Here is a 15,898-nt window from a genome sequence, read left to right as displayed (position 1 = left end):
GTGACACTAACCCCAGATTTAAGTCCCCAATATTCTATCATGTCTGGATTACATAGCATCCTACAAAACTGAAAATACTTTTGGACATCTACACTCAAGCACAACAAAGAGCTTCCGAACTGATTTCAATGCAGATTGCATGCATGAGAAAAGCTCTAAGACAGTGATTTTGGGGGGGTTGTCTTATACATGGATGGTGAATGCACAGAGGTGTGAGCTTGGGCTGTGGTGTGGGCAGCCTGGCCTTGGGTTTGGGCAACCCTAACTTTGGCCAACTCCCCTCAAGAAAGCTCAACAACTTTGGGTGACCTCCCCCAAAAGCTCAAAGTTGTTCTCTTTGATGTTTAAATTTTGGGTTCAAATAAATAGGGGTTGTCTTATACATGCAGGCGTCTTATACACAGAAAAATACAGTAATTAAGGAGATCTATTCTTTTAGCCAGCAGGAGGTGCTGTGATACAGGAAAATTGACACACCCCTAACTGCTGCACCTGGATTTTTATAGACGCTGTCTGTTGTGTAATTGTAGACTTGGCAAAACACATGGTTCCAAATTGCATGGGAGGGGAATGGCTTCATCTGTATGGAATTAGCTCTTAAAAGAAAAATCAGCTGTATGCAAGAGAAACCTACAGCTTGCCTGGTGCTAAGTGTGCTTAACCAACGTACAATGATCTTCTTAGTGAGATCAATACTTCAAATTGTACACAAGGGAGCCAGACAAAATGCAGCTGGAAATGGTCAAAAACACAATTGTCGACTTATGCAGTCAACGTATAAAGTCATGTAAGGATACTGGTGCATTCCCACCAAATGACTGCAGTGGGGGCGAAGGAGGAAAATCTTACAGTGCTGGAGAAGCAGCACAATCTTCATAAACATTTTCTCTCTTTGTAGGTCTATAGAAAGTAGTTCCTGTACATATTGTACCAGTTTCATTTATCAAAAATGACATTATTAGACATCTCTAAGGAGCTGGCTTGGAAAATGAAGAAGTGAACAGCTTTTCAATTTATTCCTGCCCATACATTTCAGTATCGTCAACCATACTCAGAGCCAGAATTAAGGTTGTATTGGAGTTATCAAACAGTATTTTTGATGGGGGAAGGTGGGTGAAACAGGGTAAAAATCCCCCCTGTGCCACCCTTATTCTCATTTTATAGGTACAGAGCAGTAGAAAGGTGGCACTTGAGCCCACAACCCTCCCTTATGTCTGGATTGCAGGTTCTTAGGAATAGCAGAGGCTGGCATGGTAGCGTGGGTGGGTGGGCTACACACCACTGTCAGTTACTGAGGGGGTGGTGAAGGAAGCAGGTAGCTCAGTGCAGGGCAGCAATGCAGCCCCATCTGTACTGACGTGCTGGCAACCACAGCTTAGAAAACTGAACACACTTTTATGCACAACTAACAGCTTTCAAAGCTGATGACAGCACAAGTATCAGAATGCATGTGAAAAACTGAAATATGCTCAAGGCCTCCATTCCTGCCTTCTGGGGTGCCAGAACCTAAATCTGACCGGAGTGAGCTCATCAGCTGCAAATCAAGATACAACGTGGTGGCGTCCCTGATTCACACCTCTCCCCACCTGTCTTTGCAGCTTTCATCAAAATGTATTGGACTGCAGCCACACTAACACACGTTAAAAAGCACAAAATGATTATATGAAGTCATTAGAGACAGTACTCACTACAGTGGTACCTCGGTTTATGAACTTATCTGTTCCGGAAGCCCGTTCTTAAACCGAAACCATTCTTAAATCGAGACGTGCTTTCCCTTAAACCAAAACCGTTCTTAAACCGAGACGTGCTTTCCCTAATGAGGCTTCCCGCCATCTGTGCCCTTCCACCATTCAGATTCTGTTCTTAGACCGAGGTAAAGTTTGCAAACCGGGACACTATTTCCAGTTTTGCGGAGTTCATAAACCGAATTGTTCTTAAACAGGACTGTTCTTAAACCGAGGTACCACTGTAAACTTAATAGAGCCCCAACTCCATCTTGAAGTTCTCTGCTACAGAGTTTCTTTCAGCTACTCTATTTCCTGCCACTTCTACAAAACTAAAACAACAAGGAATTATGAATCTGAGGGTTGAAAATTCATGAGGCATTGAGGAAGATGGCCAGTATGTTAAGCAGAATAGAAGATCTTTGAGAAATCATTTCCCTTCTTGATGAAACTAATCTCTGATTTTGTACTTTTAATAATATCTAAATATGTCTCGCAGATATATTCTGCACCTTGGAAAATCGATTTCTGGAACAAACTCCCAGGCACTTGAGAACAATTGCTTTATGTCTTTAGTATTAATGGCCCTAGAAATCTAAATTATATAATCTGATCTCCCCCTGGAACAGATTTCAACTGAAAAGCACACAACAATAAAACAAACCAATTTCTGCTTAAGTATTAAACTTCGACCTCTTAAGCACTGCACCTATAAATTCCCTTTCTTTGCACAATATGAATTATTAATATGAAAATCCACACACTACAGCTAATTTTACAAATGCTCATAATCTTTCCTCATTTGAGGACTCTGACCCATAGAACTGTATAGCTGGAAGGGACCCTGAGGATCATCCAGTCCAACCCCCTGAAATGCAGAAATCTTTTTTCCACACATAGGGCTTGAGTTGGCCCTGCTCTTCTTTTAAAAGTTGCCTATATGTTGCCCAATTTCCCCCCATATTTTTCTTTTTGATGAGATTACTTCCAAGAGTGATACCCATCATGGTGTTTTGGGCTCTAACAACTTTTGGTACCTTGTCCAAACTTTATATAGTGAATTCCTGATTGTATGATTTAGGAACTCTTTATGAACCACAACTTTGTTGTAAACTAAATATGCATGCCAGTTGTATCTATTATTCCAACCCTCTAGATTTCAAATGCCTGTGTTGTCTAGCATAATCCACTCCTTAATCCGGCAAAAGCATGCGGCTTCATAATAAATTCTTAAATCCAGAAGAGCAAAACCTCCCTGTTCCAATTTATCTGTTAATAACTTATATTTAATATACAGCTTTTTACCCTGCCAGATAAATTTTGTTTAGTCCATTTTCCATTTATTAAAACAATTAATTTCCCCTATTATGGGGATCATTTGAAAAAGGATAAATAATTTATTTTTATTGCTGAAATTCTACCCCATAGTGTCAGTTTCAATCTTGCCCAGATTTCCGTATCTCTTTTTATCTCCTTCCAAATTTTGTTGTAATTATCTTCAAAGTGATTTATATTTTTCATTGTCACCTGAATTGCTAAATATTTAACTTTTTTTACAATTTGTAGATCTGTTTTTTCTTGTAGTTCCTTTTTCTCCTGATCTCCCATATTTTTAACCATTAATTTCGTTTTCTCTTTATTAAGTTTAAAACCTGAAACTTTGCTGAAATCTGGCATTTTTTCAAGGATTTTAATGATACTCTCTTCTGGGTTCTCAATCATTAAAATTAAACCATCCGCAAATGCCCTTAATTTGTATGATTTGTTACATAAAGTTATCCCTTTTATTTCCTGATCACTTAGAATGTCATGATTAAGTATGATTAAGATGTGATCTCAGAACCACTGGCAGTCATCTTTGAGAATTCCTGGAGAACAGGCGAAGTCCCGGCAGACTGGAGGAGGGCAAATGTTGTCCCTATTTTCAAAAAGGGGAAAAGAGAGGACCCAAATAATTACCGCCCAGTCAGTCTGACATCAATACCAGGGAAGATTCTAGAGCAGATCATTAAGCAAACAGTCTGTGCGCACCTAGAAAGGAATGCTGTGATCACCAATAGTCAGCATGGATTTCTGAAAAATAAGTCATGTCAGACTAACCTGATCTCGTTTTTTGACACAATTACAAGCCTGGTAGATGAAGGGAACGCAGTGGATGTAGCCTACCTTGATTTCAGCAAGGCATTTGACAAGGTGCCCCATGATATTCTTGTAAAGAAACTGGTAAAATGCGGTCTTGACTATGCTACGACTCAGTGGATTTGTAACTGGCTGACTGACCGAACCCAAAGAGTGCTCATCAATGGTTCCTCTTCATCCTGGAGAAGAGTGACTAGTGGGGTGCCACAGGGTTCTGTCTTGGGCCCGGTCTTATTCAACATCTTTATCAACGACTTGGATGATGGACTCAAGGGCATCCTGATCAAATTTGCAGATGACACCAAACTGGGAGGGGTGGCTAACACCCCAGAGGACAGGATCACACTTCAAAACGACCTTGACAGATTAGTGAACTGGGCCAAAACAAACAAGATGAATTTTAACAGGGAGAAATGTAAAGTATTGCACTTGGGCAAAAAAAATGAGAGGCACAAATACAAGATGGGTGACACCTGGCTTGAGAGCAGTACATGTGAAAAGGATCTAGGAGTCTTGGTTGACCACAAACTTGACATGAGCCAACAGTGTGACGCGGCAGCTAAAAAAGCCAATGCAATTCTGGGCTGCATCAATAGGAGTATAGCATCTAGATCAAGGGAAGTAATAGTGCCACTGTATTCTGCTCTGGTCAGACCTCACCTGGAGTACTGTGTCCAGTTCTGGGCACCACAATTCAAGAAGGACACTGACAAACTGGAACGTGTCCAGAGGAGGGCAACCAAAATGGTCAAAGGCCTGGAAACGATGCCTTATGAGGAACGGCTAAGGGAGCTGGGCATGTTTAGCCTGGAGAAGAGGAGGTTAAGGGGTGATATGATAGCCATGTTCAAATATATAAAAGGATGTCACATAGAGGAGGGAGAAAGGTTGTTTTCTGCTGCTCCAGAGAAGCGGACACGGAGCAATGGATCCAAACTACAAGAAAGAAGATTCCACCTAAACATTAGGAAGAACTTCCTGACAGTAAGAGCTGTTCAACAGTGGAATTTGCTGCCAAGGAGTGTGGTGGAGTCTCCTACTTTGGAGGTCTTTAAGCAGAGGCTTGACAACCATATGTCAGGAGTGCTCTGATGGTGTTTCCTGCTTGGCAGGGGGTTGGACTCGATGGCCCTTGTGGTCTCTTCCAACTCTATGATTCTATGATTCTATGATTCTATGATTCTAAGTATTTCCAAAATTAGAATGAATAATAAAGGAGAAAGTGAGCATCCCTGCCTAGTCCCTTTTTCTATATTAAAAGAATTCTGTCATGTCATTATTAATTATCAAGTTTGCTTTTTGCCCTTTGTAAATTGCCTTTATTCCTCTTGTTCCCCCATATCCATCTGGTCTATAATTCTCCCCAGGAATTTCCATGATAAGTTATGAAATGCCTTCTCTGCATCCACAAACATGAAGGCCACTTTTTTGTTTGGTTTCATATCTAAATATTCAATTGCATCTATAACTACTTATTTGGTTATTTGGATATAACTATATCTTGTTAATATTTTAATTTATCTAAAACAATTTCCAACCATTTTTTCAAACATACATTCATACAATAGGGTTTGAACAAAAATATATTTTAACACAGATTTTTAAAACTGTTTGATAACATGCTTTAAAATTGTTTTATAACATGCTGCTAAAACAAAGCCTGCTCCACACTCACTAGCATGGATGGAACATGGCAGGATGTAAACGTACAAGATTGATTAAACTCCCCACTCTAAAATGTGAAAAGGAAAACTGCACATCAGTCAGGAATTACCCCAGGTCCCAACCAAATGCACACCCCATCTACACTTTTACCCAGTCACAGATGTTGGCAAGCATTATCATTACCTGTTTAAAACTAGGCGACTAGGCATTATGTTTCAGCAACTAGCAGGCCTGTTGGCTAATGTTTTATGGTGGTGAATCTAAAGCTACATTGGGATGGAGGCAGCTATCACACTTGTAAGGCAGGAAAGGTCTATACAGTTAAAAATGTTATTTTATTCAATAAGTTTAAGAATGTAAAATTTGTGCCTAGTGCTAATCATCAACCAGAACAAAAGGCAGGAGTTTTACTTTTTGCTAAGGAACTGGGCAGGATACAGGGAACAAGCACATAGGCTATACTTCCATAAAAGGTGGTCTAAGACTTGTTTTAGGGGACGCGGGTGGCGCTGTGGGTAAAACCTCAGCGCCTAGGACTTGCCGATCGTATGGTCGGCAGTTCGAATCCCCGCGGCGGGGTGAGCTCCCGCCGTTCGGTCCCAGCTCCTGCCCACCTAGCAGTTCGAAAGCACCCTTAAGTGCAAGCAGATAAATAGGTACCGCTTTATAGCGGGAAGGTAAACGGCGTTTCCGTGTGCTGCGCTGAAGAAGAAGAAGAAGAAGAGTTTGGATTTGATATCCCGCCTTTCACTCCCCTTCAGGAGTCTCAAAGCGGCTAACATTCTCCTTTCCCTTCCTCCCCCACAACAAACACTCTGTGAGGTGAGTGGGGCTGAGAGACTTCAGAGAAGTGTGACTAGCCCAAGGTCACCCAGCAGCTGCATGTGGAGGAGCGGAGACACGAACCCAGTTCCCCAGATTACGAGACTACCGCTCTTAACCACTACACCACACTGGCTCTACACCACACCAGCTGCAGCTTCGTCACGCTGGCCACGTGACCCGGAAGTGTCTTCGGACGGCGCTGGCTCACGGCCTCTTGAGCGAGATGAGCACACAACCCTAGAGTCGGACACGACTGGCCCGTACGGGCAGGGGTACCTTTACCTTTACGACTTGTTTAGGAATATTCCTAAGGAGGCAGGACTTGCAGCAGCATCTGACAGTGACTGTGTCCCTGCTTGTGTTGGATCTATTCTAGGACAATCGGTTAGGAGGGGAGGAAATTCATATGAATATGAAATTATTTCCTCAGATCATGCTCTGATGTCAGCAGAGCAAAAATATGTGCCACATAGCATTGGAGCTGCCTGCTTTTCATCTGCAAAAGGAAAAAAAAAACATAGGCCCAACTGTTTCTGGAGTAAGAGAGAGACTATGAATTAGACAGGAAGAAACATACTTGTTTGGCTCCACTGAATGCCAACTGCTTTTTGTAATTTTGTACATAAAAGATAATATTTCTTCTACATTATCTGCCAATGAGAGAATGCCATAAGTCAACCTTGCCAGATCATTCAAGTTTGCCAATAACCCATACTTTTTTTTAAAGGAGCAATCCTTGCTATGAAGTTCCAGAGGGTTCTCAGAAATGTTTTATTAAATACAATGGCTTTTTTTCAAGCAATTCTGAATGACTGGAAATGCCAAGTTTCTTAAAAACATTTTCTGCTCTGCAAACTCAAAATTACCACTCTTTTCTTCTTAGACTTTGAATTTTAACACTTTTAAAGCCCAATTGCATGCTTAGAATAACAGAGCCACTGCATACAGGGTGACTTTCTTCCAGAAAGTAGAGAGCTGTACAACAAGATGGTATAGGATGCAGGGAGGGGCAGAACTACTAGGAAAATGCCCTCAAAGCCTTTTGGGGTGGCCCTCAACAAGATCTGATTTTCCCCCAAACTGCAGCCCTCCTGCTGCCTTCCCAAAGTTGGATACACAAGGTTTGGGAGGGAGGCATGAGGGTTCTGACAGGGCCCTAGAGTTCTCCCTCCTCCTTCCCAAAAGCCTATTTAGCATTTTCCAGCTTTGGAAAGAAAATGAAAGGGCTCTAGGACCCTGCCAGAGCCTTGCACCTTCTTCCCAAAGCCTGGTGCCTTACTTATCTAGCTTGGCAGGAGGTGTCAAATTTTGTCCTTGCTCCTCCACCCACCACACAACAAGGCAGTGTGTGGCCCGCCAGTTCTGTGTCAAAGTACTCTTGCGGCCCACTTGGTATGAGACATCGGACCACCCTGTACTGGAACATGTGGGTGGACTGGACCGACTTGACTCTGAACGTAGAATGCATCATTTTATTTGGGATCAAGGAAAACATTCTCCCTTAAGCAAAAAGAAACTGCAGTTACTTCTTGTGGTTTATTTGGAGGAAATAAAGCATGTGCCTAGGTTCAGACAACAGGACAAGCCAGATTCTGAATAGCAGACATCAGCACACTGCTTGCTCACATCAAATTACCGTATTTTTCGCCCTATAGGACGCACCGGCCCATAGGACGCACCAAGTTTTTTGGGGAGGAAATCAAGGGAAAAAAATTTATTTCCCCCCCAGGTTTGCGCAGCCATCCCCAAGCTAGAAGAGAGAGACAGAGCGCTCCATCTCCCTCTTCTGCCTTCAGGGACAGCATCTCTAGCCTCCGTGGGGCAGCGGCTTGCCCCGCTGTCCCCCAGCTTATGGGGCTGGCGATGGGGAGAAGCAAGCTTGCTTCTCCCCCCCCCCCGCCAGCCTCCAGATCAGGTCCGGGAATAGCGGGGTGGCGGCGCTCCGCCTCCCTGCTATCCCCCGAGCTTATGGGCTGCAGGCTGCTGCCTGCAAGCCTTGCGACCCCGCAGGACCTCGCGCCGGGATCCGGGGGGTGGCACGGAGCTGCAGGAAGCCCTGGAGCACAGGCAGCTCCGCGCCACCCTCCGGAGCCCCGCGCAGCTTCGCGCCGGGATCGGGAGGGTGGCGCGGAGGTGCCTGTGCTCCAGGGCTTCTTGCAGCTCCGCGCCACCCTCTGGAGCCCCGCGCAGCTTCGCGCCGGGATCGGGAGGGTGGCGCGGAGCTGCAAGAAGCCCTGGAGCACAGGCAGCTCCCCGCCACCCTCCGGAGCTCCGCGCAGCTTCGCGCCGGGATCGGGAGGGTGGCGCGGAGGTGCCTGTGTTCCAGGGCTTCTTGCAGCTCCGCGCCACCCTCTGGAGCCCCGCGCAGCTCCGCGCCGGGATCGGGAGGGTGGCGCGGAGCTGCAAGAAGCCCTGGAGCGCAGGCAGCTCCACGCCGCCCTCCGGAGCCCCGCGCAGCTTCGCGCCGGGATCGGGAGGGTGGCACGGAGGTGCCTGTGCTCCAGGGCTTCTTGCAGCTCCGCGCCGCCCTCCGGAGCCCCGCGCAGCTTCGCGCCTTGATCGGGAGGGTGGCACGGAGGTGCCTGTGCTCCAGGGCTTCTTGCAGCTCCGCGCCACCCTCCGGAGCCCTGCGCAGCTTCGCGCCGGGATCGGGAGGGTGGCGCGGAGCTGCAAGAAGCCCTGGAGCGCAGGCAGCTCCGCGCCACCCTCCAAAGCCCTGCGCAGCTTCGCGCCGGGATCGGGAGGGTGGCGCGGAGCTGCAAGAAGCCCTGGAGCGCAGGCAGCTCCGCGCCACCCTCCGGAGCCCCGCGCGGCTTTGCGCCGGTATCCGGAGGGTGGCGCGGAGCTGCAAGAAGCCCTGGACCACAGGCAGCTCCGCGCCACCCTTCGGAGCTCCGCGCAGCTTCGCGCCGGGATCGGGAGGGTGGCGCGGAGCTGCAAGAAGCCCTGGAGCGCAGGCAGCTCCGCGCCGCCCTCCGGAGCCCCGCGCGGCTTTGCGCCGGTATCCGGAGGGTGGCGCGGAGCTGCAAGAAGCCCTGGACCACAGGCAGCTCCGCGCCACCCTTCGGAGCTCCGCGCAGCTTCGCGCCGGGATCGGGAGGGTGGCGCGGAGCTGCAAGAAGCCCGGGAAAGCCTGCATTCGCCCCATAGGACGCACACACATTTCCCCTTCATTTTTGGAGGGGAAAAAGTGCGTCCTATAGGGCGAAATATACGGTAATGTGATTTTTGCTGTTGTACACATGCTGATAATTTGTCTAACCTTGCTGAACTCAAGGCGGCTTACTTCCGACTAGGAACAACAGACTGGCGGGAGGCCCTGGCGCATCAAAAGTCAACACCTGCTCAGCTGCTTGCCAGGGTTACCACAGCTCTAAATGCGCCTGAGAGCAGAGCAGGAAGGCAGGTTGGGCGCAACCGAGCTTGATGGTGGGGAGGCGGAACCAGCTCAGAGGCGGCCGTCAGGTTTGGTTGCGATGGCAGATGGGCTTGATCGGTGACTTGAGTAGCGGTGGTGCAGGCTTTGGACGGAGTGGCAGTTTCCTGGCACAAGCCCTCCCCCCCACCCCCCCTGTGCAGCACCGAGGGTGAAAACAGTGCCCTAGCAGTGCTGGGACCATACTGGAAGCGGCCAGAAGTCTCCTGCAGTGCTGGAGTGCCAGTTTTACCTCCTAGCTATGGCCCTGCTTGGGGGACGACATGCTTGCTCACAGAGAGGGCTCTGAGTGCCCCCTCTGGCACGCGTGCCATAGGTTCGCCACCACTGCTCTAGAGTGTTCCCCAGCCCTGTGGAACAGATTTTCAGGGTGTGCAGTGATTCCCAAGGTGAAGGGAGGAAAGGAAGGAGAAGCTACCTTGCTATGTTGGATCTCATTCAGGAGCAATAAGACTCATCCAAATTACTATGTAGTATCCCTTCACCTTGCAATTGCATACATCCTCCAGAATTCATAAGTCAACTGTACTATTATATTATGTAAAGGTAAAAGGTAAAGGACCCCTGGACGGTTAAGTCCAGTCAAAGGTGATTATGGGGTGTGGCGCTCATCTTGCTTTTCAGGCCAAGGGAGCTGCTGTTTGTCCACAGACACCTTTCCGGGTCATGTGGTGCAACAGAACACCATGATGAGTGCCAGAGCGCATGGAAACGCCATTTCCCTTCCTGCCACAGCAATACCTATTTATCTACTTTCGAACTTCTAGGTTGGCAGAAGCTGGGACAGAGCAGTGGGAGCTCACCCCATCACACACATTCAAACTGCCAACCTTCCAATCAGCAAGCCCAAGAGGCTCAGACCACAGCGCCACCCATGTCCCCCTGAATTATCAGACAAATATAAAGTAAGCTTTTGAAAATTGCCAGTTTTATAAACTCTCCATACTTTGTACTGAGAAAAGTGCTACTGAGAAAAATCTTGCAATCATAATGACATCATAGAAGCTTTCATGTATAAAGATCAGGATCCCCCTTTATGACATCACAGAACCCTTCCCCAGCTGATGGGTTGATTATATTGCCTGCATTCAAATCTCTCCAGTGCTCAGGCTGAGAGCTTGGTCATGATGGAAAGATTTATTTGATTTATTTAGATTTTTTTTAGACAATGAATATGAACTTAAACAGTTATTTGCTACTATTCCTACACAGGAAACATCAATTAGCAGAAGACATTTCTTGCTGAAAATTTCACAGAATGTTTTCTCAAGGTCCTTGTCAGGTTTCTCTCCTTTGGACAGTCTTATTGTTTCAAGATGTTATTGGCTTTTGTGAACGACCAGCTTGGACAAGAGTTGCTTGGGAAATGACTCCACAGGATCTGGAACTACTGGCGACTAAACAGCAATCTAACTGTTTTCGTGATTCGATGTGTCAAGTATGCCATTGTTTTACTGGCTTAGGACTATCCAAAGAGTCTCTAGAAGTTGTGTATGCTGGTTGTAAAGTAGCATTCCTCATAGTGAGTGGTTTAGTTGTGCACTACCTGTTCATCAAACTGAAACTGAAATTGACACTGGCGAAACCCACAACGGTAAGATATTCTCAACTAGCACATTGTCTGGCTCCCTAGCTTTAATTTCTGACCTTTAACTCAGATTCTAATTTAATAGAAAAATATATGTAAAAAAACAAACCATGAGTCTTAATGCTGATCACAGTCAGAAGTACTTTCTAAGTAACACTTTCTAAGGTGAGCACAGCCACACTATAAATGTACTGGTTTTATTTAACATCAATTTCCTCCACAGCATCCTGGGAGTTGCAGTTTGAACTGACAATTCTGTTAGAGATCCTTAGCACTCACAGAACTTGATTTCACTAATTCTTTGCAAGGACAAAACCATGTATAGTCTGGTGTGTAGATATGCCCAATGTGTGCTTTGTACACAAAAAACTAAATTATGAACAACTGAACCACCTGGGACTCTAACTACAGTGAACTCGCTAAATATGTGCCTAACTTATACTTATACCTACCTATATGTTAAAAAATCAAGTGATCTTGCCATCTAATAAGCTCAGCTTTCACAGAACAGCAGATAAAAGACCAATGAGCATACTACCATAAAGCCAAAGGAAAGGAGTAGCAGATGTTTTTTATGCCACAGGGTCAAATCCAGGACAGCAATCTAAGACCAGGAGTACAGGGATTTCAGACATCAAATTCCTCTTAAAAGGCATAATAGCAGGGTCAGTGAAAGAGATGGCAACACTATTTAACTTGTAAATTGCTTTCGATGCAAAGTATTACTCCCTGTTTTTCCATTTTTCTCAGCCCTGTAGGACAATTGTCCAAGCACCTGCACTTCCAGTTGCTACCAAAGTAAATGATGAATACACCCACAACATGGACAAAATGCTCTACAGGCTGGTGGCCAACACCTCCAAGATGATGAAATACATGAAGCATGTTGCTCACCGTTACAAGAAAGAAGTCAAATATCGCAAATTAAGCAAAAAGAGCAAAGCAGATGAATTTGATGAAGACGAACAGTTCTTCCCAATTTGTCCCCACAACCACAGCTCCAGTGGAGACACATAATGCATGAAACCTAAACCCAGGTTCTTCCCTGCTATGTTCAGCTCTTCCTTTCACAATCTTTCTAATCATACTCTTAAGTCAACAGGGTAGCACAATAAATGGCAAAAATCTCAATATGCTTGATCAACCTTTTTGAGAAGAATTTAATGAAGAATCTTGTGGATGATTGAGGTGAAAGAGGCCCAAATGAAAGGCTATTAAACATTTATTTAAAAAAAAATCTACCCAAAAATTAAAGCCTGTATCTGATATGCTGTGATTCTTCCATATGACCCTGCTGTATTAAGCAACTTCAGTTTTGCACAATTAGGATAAACAATGCTACATTTGTCTGTCAGAAGATTCCTTTTTCACTGGTAACAAAAATACTAAGTTAGCAATTAAATACCAGCCCTCCTCAATATATTTCATAGCTAGCCTTACCACTAAGGTAGCATTTCTATGGCAGCAGCAAACAAAAAGTATTTCCCTTCCATTGCTATCCTGATATAGTCTCTGCTCTGGAATGATGGGCAAAAAGGGTCATTATGCATGAAACCTAAAAAGCAGGCAAACAGGCAGGTGACTCCAAGGAAAGTAGAGGGTGGACAAGAGATGCAATGACAGAGGCTCAAGTTTACGTGAGCTTGAACTCACCTGACAGAACAGTGTAAGACACCAGGGCATGAAAAGATCCCTCAGCAACCAAGCAAAACCTGGTCTGATAAATTTGGTTTCCTCTTCAACATCCCTCCCTTTCCTTGGAACAGCTGTGCCTGCCACCCATTGCATGGTCAGTCAGCAATAACACTTTTTGCAGCCCTTGTTGAGGAACATCTCTTCCCTTTAGTCACTGAGGCTGCCATGCACACTCCCTACAGAAATGATATAGAAGAGTACTCATCGTTGCAGTGTGTGTGTATGCCATCCCAATCCACACAAACTCTTCCTGGGAAGCCAACGCAACGCAGAACACAAACCAAACCAAATCAAATACAGTAAATGCAATCAAATGTATCCCACAAACACCATGTAGAACATCATCCTGGCCCAGCTAAGAACTAAATATGGAATCCTCACCAGTGAATGTGCCTTGCTGTGTTCCCCTCACTGTTAAATGTGTGGACCACAGCTGGTTTTCAACTCAATTTAACTATTTAGATTTGAGGTATCCCCTGTTCAGTCATGTCTTCAGGTGGGCAAGATACTATAATTAACAAGGTAGCTTCATGACCTCATCACAATGGAGCAAGTTCTTGACCTTGACCTTTCTCCCGTTCTCAGAGGCATACCTAGGCTCCCTTGTGCCCTTTGCAAAGAGCTGTATTGGTGCCTGCAAAGCTGGGAGAAACTGTGGAAGCCAACAAACAAATTGACTATGGGGTGAGCGAGACAGAGCTCCTGGCCTAGGAAGTGTCTCACTGAATTCAAAAGAGACTTACTTCTGAGCAGGCATATACACGGTTGCACTATTAGGGGCACCAAATATTGGCATTGCAAAGGGCACTGCTTTAAGCCAAAGCCAGCCACTGCACATGGGGGTTGGAGGGGGGAGAGGATCCATTTTCCCAGGTGTTGCAAGCAGTGCCAGAGAGCCCTGTCACACACCAAGGGGCTTCTGGCAGTTCCCTCACTGCGAGAAGTGATCCGGCCAGAGGAGCTTCTCAGTAGTGGTGCTGCCCTGTGGAACGTCCTCCCATCAGAAGTCAAGGAGATGAGTAACACTATAACCTTTAGAAAACACCTAAAGGCAGCCCTGTATAGGGAAGCTTTTTAAGGTTTAAAGTTTTATTACCGTATTTTTCGCCCTATAGGACGCACCGGCCCATAGGACGCACCAAGTTTTTTGGGGAGGAAATCAAGGGAAAAAAATTTATTTCCCCCCCAGGTTTGCGCAGCCATCCCCAAGCTAGAAGAGAGAGACAGAGCGCTCCATCTCCCTCTTCTGCCTTCAGGGACAGCATCTCTAGCCTCCGTGGGGCAGCGGCTTGCCCCGCTGTCCCCCAGCTTATGGGGCTGGCAATGGGGAGAAGCAAGCTTGCTTCTCTCCCCCCCCCCCCCGCCAGCCTCCAGATCAGGTCCGGGAATAGCGGGGTGGCGGCGCTCCGCCTCCCTGCTATCCCCCGAGCTTATGGGCTGCAGGCTGCTGCCTGCAAGCCTTGCGACCCCGCAGGACCTCGCGCCGGGATCCGGGGGGTGGCACGGAGCTGCAGGAAGCCCTGGAGCACAGGCAGCTCCGCGCCACCCTCCGGAGCCCCGCGCAGCTTCGCGCCGGGATCGGGAGGGTGGCGCGGAGGTGCCTGTGCTCCAGGGCTTCTTGCAGCTCCGCGCCACCCTCTGGAGCCCCGCGCAGCTTCGCGCCGGGATCGGGAGGGTGGCGCGGAGCTGCAAGAAGCCCTGGAGCACAGGCAGCTCCCCGCCACCCTCCGGAGCTCCGCGCAGCTTCGCGCCGGGATCGGGAGGGTGGCGCGGAGGTGCCTGTGTTCCAGGGCTTCTTGCAGCTCCGCGCCACCCTCTGGAGCCCCGCGCAGCTCCGCGCCGGGATCGGGAGGGTGGCGCGGAGCTGCAAGAAGCCCTGGAGCGCAGGCAGCTCCGCGCCGCCCTCCGGAGCCCCGCGCAGCTTCGCGCCGGGATCGGGAGGGTGGCACGGAGGTGCCTGTGCTCCAGGGCTTCTTGCAGCTCCGCGCCACCCTCCGGAGCCCTGCGCAGCTTCGCGCCGGGATCGGGAGGGTGGCGCGGAGGTGCCTGTGTTCCAGGGCTTCTTGCAGCTCCGCGCCACCCTCTGGAGCCCCGCGCAGCTCCGCGCCGGGATCGGGAGGGTGGCGCGGAGCTGCAAGAAGCCCTGGAGCGCAGGCAGCTCCGCGCCGCCCTCCGGAGCCCCGCGCAGCTTCGCGCCGGGATCGGGAGGGTGGCACGGAGGTGCCTGTGCTCCAGGGCTTCTTGCAGCTCCGCGCCACCCTCCGGAGCCCTGCGCAGCTTCGCGCCGGGATCGGGAGGGTGGCGCGGAGCTGCAAGAAGCCCTGGAGCGCAGGCAGCTCCGCGCCACCCTCCAGAGCCCTGCGCAGCTTCGTGCCGGGATCCGGGGGGTGGCACGGAGCTGCAGGAAGCCCTGGAGCACAGGCAGCTCCCCGCCACCCTCCGGAGCTCCGCGCAGCTTCGCGCCGGGATCGGGAGGGTGGCGCGGAGGTGCCTGTGTTCCAGGGCTTCTTGCAGCTCCGCGCCACCCTCTGGAGCTCCGCGCCGGGATCGGGAGGGTGGCGCGGAGCTGCAAGAAGCCCTGGAGCGCAGGCAGCTCCGCGCCGCCCTTCGGAGCCCCGCGCAGCTTCGCGCCGGGATCGGGAGGGTGGCACGGAGGTGCCTGTGCTCCAGGGCTTCTTGCAGCTCCGCGCCACCCTCCGGAGCCCTGCGCAGCTTCGCGCCGGGATCGGGAGGGTGGCGCGGAGGTGCCTGTGTTCCAGGGCTTCTTGCAGCTCCGCGCCACCCTCTGGAGCCCCGCGCAGCTCCGCGCCGGGATCGGGAGGGTGG

The 15,898-nt window shown here is 48.6% G+C and overlaps 2 protein-coding genes across 3 annotated transcripts in view; one reads left to right on the top strand and one right to left on the bottom strand.

Moving 5' to 3' along the window:
• The window catches only part of ATF6 (activating transcription factor 6), a 106,685-nt gene that overhangs the window by 48,440 nt on the left and 42,347 nt on the right, over positions 1 to 15,898 (bottom strand). The window lies entirely within an intron of this gene.
• LOC308587821 (uncharacterized protein) lies at positions 10,869 to 12,508 on the top strand. Its single transcript, XM_081195645.1, has 2 exons — positions 10,869 to 11,383; positions 12,128 to 12,508. The coding sequence occupies exons 1-2, from the start codon at positions 11,048 to 11,050 to the stop codon at positions 12,392 to 12,394; spliced, it is 603 nt and encodes a 200-aa protein (XP_081051771.1). The 5' UTR covers positions 10,869 to 11,047; the 3' UTR covers positions 12,395 to 12,508.

Source organism: Podarcis bocagei (genome assembly GCF_964188305.1).
Source record: "Podarcis bocagei genome assembly, chromosome: 5".
In the NCBI taxonomy this organism is placed as follows: Eukaryota; Metazoa; Chordata; class Lepidosauria; order Squamata; family Lacertidae; genus Podarcis; species Podarcis bocagei.
This window is presented reverse-complemented; position numbering and strand designations above follow the sequence as displayed.

Coding starts and splice junctions, on each gene's coding strand:
- LOC308587821 (XM_081195645.1), top strand. CDS start 11,048: ATGTTTTCTCAAGGTCCTTGTCAGGTTTCTCTCCTTTGGACAGTCTTA. Junction 11,384..12,127: donor CACTGGCGAAACCCACAACG/GTAAGATATTCT, acceptor CATTTTTCTCAG/CCCTGTAGGACAATTGTCCA.